We start from the raw sequence: 5,708 nt of genomic DNA on the forward strand, positions 1-5,708 counted from the left end.
AGTATGTTCAGTTCTTAAACTTGAGGAAAGTCATGTGTGGTCATTATGTGAGTAAATCTACTTAGTATCACATTATAAACCAAGTATCTATGTTTGACTAATTAAATTTCTACTAGATATACCTTATTCCCTTGAAATGTGTTTATGGAGTTTCTACCCTTTCTGGAAATGGATTTGTTGAAAAGTGACTAACGAATCCATGTTTTGTGATCTGAATAAAAATTTTTGTATTGTCTTGTGCATGCACACAATCCCGCTCACCTTAAACAGAACAAACTCACATAAAGCAAGGGTTTGTGTGTCTTTATTATCATTCCATTAAATGCATTAACAACATCATTTGCACTTCATAATCAGTTACAGATTACGGCAAGCATACAGGCAGACCCAGACTGTCTCACACTGACAGCAGATCACAAACAATAAGGGAACAGAATTCATCTCGTTTCTCTGTCACATTTTTTAAATAAATGCTGTTCCCATGGTAATCCCAGCCATATTTTTTGGAAATCAAGCGAAAACTGCACAGATATCTCTTTTTTTCTGTATGTTACACATTTAATTATTAACATTTTCTAATTTTATTATTGATGTTTATTTACACATATCAAGATTCAAGAACTGGAGGGTTAAAACCAGGGTGTAAATTAAATTAAGAAATAGCATGTTATGAACATACAGTAACTCCCTGGCAGGCCATTAGTCATTTTCAAGACATGCCTTACTGTCGAAAGAGTACTCCTGCATGTTTGGCATAGGCTATTTGAGTAATGTACCTGACAGTATGTGCCACATCGTAAAAATAAACATGTCTACTATAAAGTTAAGTTGTCTTCTTCTTTACTTTATGCAATGCTCTCGTTAAACCACTCAGGTCCATTTCAATGGATCCCTTGAATAAACACAATAAGTAGTTTATAAAATTAGAACTGCAAACTATCTAGGTTAGAGTTCCTTTGTTGGAGACTTTGTCAAAAAAAAAATAGACATATTAAGACTTTTGACATTTATCCATTTGAAACACAAGGCTTGCCAACACCAGATATTATTTAACGAAAACTAAAACTTTCATAAAAAGGCATATGTAAACTTTACCGGCGCAGTTTCATGCAATTATATCCGTCGTAAGAAGACAAAATGCTCATAATGACAGGAAATCCTCTATGCAAATAAACAAAACAAAAGGTTAGTCGAACAATACAATAGAAACCACTTGCAGAAAGGTAAAAACTGTAAAGCAACATTCACATACCAAAGCAAGCCAAGATGTAAGTCAAAAGCAACACGTCGTCTTATGCTACTAAAAGAGTGATCCCTGGTTCACCAGTGCTATTGTTTCTGTTGTGCCTACTTTTGTTACAATGTACTCTGAGTTTTGAGCATGCTTGAACCACTTATTGTGGTTTCTCAAAATACACAGCGAACCAGCCTGAATCACATGAGAGGTGTATGCTCTAGCAACGCAACACGGTGCAAACCACAGAGCAACAGCAATGAAATGCAAATCTTTCACATTTTGCCAAATTCTCCCCACGTCCCACTGCCATTGTGCCTTTTCTGAAATAATTAGGTAGGGTCACATTGTTAAATCTGATTAGCAAAAGAAATGGGCCCACTGAGAGTGTAGTTGCCTACCTGGCTGTAGCTATCATGGTGTCCTAGGTCCACCAGTTGGGAGCTGAAGCTCCCTCCAGTGTGGTCAAGGCTGGCCTGTGACTCGAAAGGCCTCTGACGAAAGCTGGCAGCCCGCTTCTCGGAAGAAGTTCTCATGGAGTACCGAGGGCTTGACTGGTGCCATCCTGTCTCCTTGTACGCAAACCAGATGTTGCCTGCCCATAGAACGAAGTTCATGAACCCGAAGACCTAGACAGAGAAAGAAGAACCTCAGTCCAACAATTCCAGGCACTCAGGTGATGTGAGGAGACAACTGTGAAATGACTGATTTGAAATTCAAATTCATCATTAAACAACTTCCAAGTTATATAGAATGCTGCACAATTATACATCATAAAATATTATTAATACATGTAGGAAAAATAAATATTGTATAACTGCAAACTGCCAGATGGGGGGTGCGGTGGAGCAGTGTGTTGGACCGGGTCCTGCTCTCCAGTGGGTCTGGGGTTCGAGTCCTGCTTGGGGTGCCTTGCGACGGACTGGCGTTCTGTCCTGGGTGTGTCCCCTCCCCCTCGGGCTTTACGCCCTGTGTTGCCGGGTAGACTCCGGTTCCCTGCGACCCCGTATGGGACAAGCAGTTCAGACAGTGTGTGTGTGTGTGCAAATTGCCATGCATATGTGAATGTCTACAGAGGGGCAAAATGATGAAATGCTAAATGAACATCAAGTAACATAAGGTAAAGAGGTATCCTTTCTTTATCTTCAACTTCAATTTTTCTTGGAATCCGTCAAGAGTTTGCTTGCAGTGTGATTGAAGAAAAGCCTGCTCTTCTTCAGAACTTTTCATAAATGTTCAGTGAGGTGTTTTGATGACTGGGGATACCTTTGAGATCAACAAATTTCCTCCTTGTGAAGCCGAAATGGGTTTAAGTGGTTGCAATGAAAAATGTGAAGATAGTGAAGATACTGGGCACACCACAGGGTATATCTTTTAATACAAACCAATGTGGTATTTGAATGGTCATTACAGAATCACGTGGACCAGTTAGGTGAACCAGATATGAGTTATTTGAGATAGTGGTACATACAATTACAGATTGACCATGTTTTCAACATCTATCTTTAGGCTAAATCGTAGTAATGCTTTTGGGAAACCGACAATCATTGTGCTTTGACTTTCAACTAGTGTTCCATTTAGTGTAGTGGAACAGTACTCGGAGCTCGATACACCAAATAATTTCATAATTTTTATATTTATTTAGCCTTGTTTTAATTCTCAGCAGTCATATTTCTTTAAATGCACATTCCTCAGTCCCCCCTTAATTGCTCGGATAATAACGTTTCAGATTACTGCCATTGCAACACTTATGTTTAGAACACATTGCAAAAAATCCAAAGCTACATTTACATAGAGGTACCACAATTTTCCATAGCAAAAACTTCAAATTTGTGGCTGTCTCCATTGTCAAAATGACATAAATGCAACATTGTCCATTCAAAACTAGTATTACAGACTAATCTAAATCTCAAACTGAAACAATTTGGCCCAAAAACCATCTTATATTACAACAATATGACAACCATTGCAAAGGCCAAAGTGTTTTGGTTGCTCTGTAAAATCCATTTTAACATCAAAGGAAAATCTGTCATTTCATGAATCATAAGGCATAAGGCTACAATGAAAACAAAAACTCAGTCTGACTCAGAAGAAAATTTTATTTCAAATGCTTGATTTATAATATCCCCGAGTGGTTTTTTTTAAGTTCAGCCCACATGTAAGGTCGTGAAGTTTGTGGTTTCAGGAGTATTAATGTTTAAATGGGCATCAGAAAAAGCATGATGACATTTAAATTTCAGTACTTACAGTGTCACCCTGCTTTTGTAGCTGAGAAGTTCTAAAATCAATTAGTAATTAATATGAGTCACCTGTGATGCTGCTTTTGCAGCTGCAGTTTTCTTCGAAGTTCAAGTTCTTTTACATATTTTAATGTTTTACAAAGGTGTACATTAATGCACTGAACTAATGGCATAATTTATTACTAGAGAAAATTGGACAGAGTCAATACTTTTTATTCACAAACCTCTATCACATATTTACAAAAGAGAAAATGCTATTTAATAAGTTACAAACTGAAGCACAATTTGTCAATTATGCATGACCATCAGATTTTTTTTCTTCATGAAAAAATGTCAGTATTTTATATTATGGCTGTTCTGAAATAACTAAAGTTCAAATTAAAAAGCCATTTATAACCAGATGTTTTGGAAAAATAATTAGCTATTGTGTGAAGTAAATTTATTAAAAAAAAAAAAAGAAAAACAACTGAAATGTGTTACATGAACTGTAGGTTTATAGTAAGTATTTAATAAGCATTTGATATTTTATTGATGAGTTCACACTAAAATTGTTTTAAAACAATGGCAAAGGCTTCTTTGCCAGCAACACAGTGAAGTTCCTTTTCAAACTGCAAGTGAACCACATTTTGGGCCGCAGTACAATCTGATGAACAAGTAAAAGAAAAAAGACAAAAAGACAACCTTTTCAAAATCACAACGCTCGCAAGCGGGTCTCTTGCACGCAGCAGTTGTTCAGTGACTCACCACAGAGGTGTTCAGGCCAGACCAGACGGGCCCGAGCACAGAGGCGCACCTGTTGGCTGGCACTTTGCAGGCGGAGATGAGCTGCAGGACCTGGTTGGCATCCATGGCCAGCTTGACATCGGAAAGACCCTTGGCCCAAGCGGAGGAGCTGACTAGCCAGGCGAAGGAGAACACCACAGTCACCATGAAGTCCTGGTTCACAGTCACGGGGAGGAGAAAGCATTGCAACTGCATTTATTATGGGACAACTTGGGTACCATGTCAGAGGCTGAAGAGCAGGGATAAATTTAGCAAAAAATAAACTAAGGTTAGCCCTTCAAATCAGCCACTTGCTAAACTAACCAGTTTGAAATGGCATAACACTGCTAAGAATGAGAGCTGTGATTGGAATCTGTGGTGACACAAATTTAAGTTTGTTCTGAGCCTGTCAACTCAGTATAAATCTATCCAACAGGATAGTGTTCATAATAACACTTTATGCTGCCCAAATCATCCTGGATCAAGGTCTACATAAATACATGCTGTGATGGAAATGGATTCTAAAAAGGCTCATGTCAAATAACTGAACAAACACCATCCATGTTTAACATCCGAAAAATGAAATTAGATATTTTAAGAGAAAATAAGAACATGTTTCAGATTTCTGAAAAGTAGTTTTCCATTGTTATTTTTACATCATGCAATTTTTCTTGTACTGTGCAGATAGAAGAGCTCTCTGACGAAAAAGTTAATTACACTGACATTTATTAATCTTCTTCCTCTTCTTAATACTTGAACAATATTACTTTTGGAGGTGTCTTAATCCAGGGTGAATCAGTTGTGTTTTTCCTGAGGGTAAATATTTCATAGAGCTCCTTTCTACTACCAACACTGAATGAAATAATGACATTGTCCTTTGTTCCAGGCATGGAGGATTAGCTGTGATTTAGTGACTTCCACACTTCAGGTACACCAGATTCAGAACAATTCTGGTGACACACCTGACTGACAGTGTTCGTAATTAAACAGGAGAGTAATGTGCAAAGAGAAGCTGATCGGGAAAAAGGAGATTGGATTAAGAAGAGTAGAAACGTCAAGAGAGATGGCCATGACCTACAATGGAGGGTCCTCTGTTGTTCTCTCGATATTTGTTCTGGTAGAAAATGTAGACTACTGTAGCCAGTAAAGAGTAGAGGAAGGCGAAGACTGCAGTCGTGACAAAGAACTCGGCTGAGGAGGAGTGATCGCCGGACAAGAAAAGACGCTCGCGCCTCCTGTTGTCACATGTGGGGGCATCAAAGTAGACCTGTTGTAACCTGTGGGCACCAGGGAGAAAAGTACATGGAGTAAAATAGGCCTTCAGGCAGAACACAGAGTGCAAGTAGTGCTATAGTGTAAATATGGCTGCTTTTCAGGTAGGCAATTTCACAGCCATTTATATGTAATACCCTCCTCCAATGCAACTTAAATCACTGCTTCAGAGAAAAGGATTTGTCTCTGTCTACAAAGCC

General features: G+C 38.4%; 1 protein-coding gene across 1 annotated transcript in view; it reads right to left on the reverse strand.

Annotated features, from left to right (window-relative positions):
* Positions 1-296: 296 nt before the first annotated feature.
* The window catches only part of LOC108939104 (synaptoporin-like), a 20,502-nt gene continuing 15,090 nt past the window's right edge, over positions 297-5,708 (reverse strand). The window contains exons 3-5 of the mRNA XM_018760242.2: positions 5,315-5,513; positions 4,219-4,410; positions 297-1,863 (exon numbers count right to left, since the gene is read on the reverse strand). Of these exons, the coding sequence (XP_018615758.1) occupies positions 1,585-1,863; positions 4,219-4,410; positions 5,315-5,513 (670 nt within the window). The 3' untranslated portion in view covers positions 297-1,584. The remainder of the gene's footprint in view (positions 1,864-4,218; positions 4,411-5,314; positions 5,514-5,708) is intronic.

The sequence above is a fragment of the Scleropages formosus genome, chromosome 2, assembly GCF_900964775.1.
Source record: "Scleropages formosus chromosome 2, fSclFor1.1, whole genome shotgun sequence".
In the NCBI taxonomy this organism is placed as follows: domain Eukaryota; kingdom Metazoa; phylum Chordata; class Actinopteri; order Osteoglossiformes; family Osteoglossidae; genus Scleropages; species Scleropages formosus.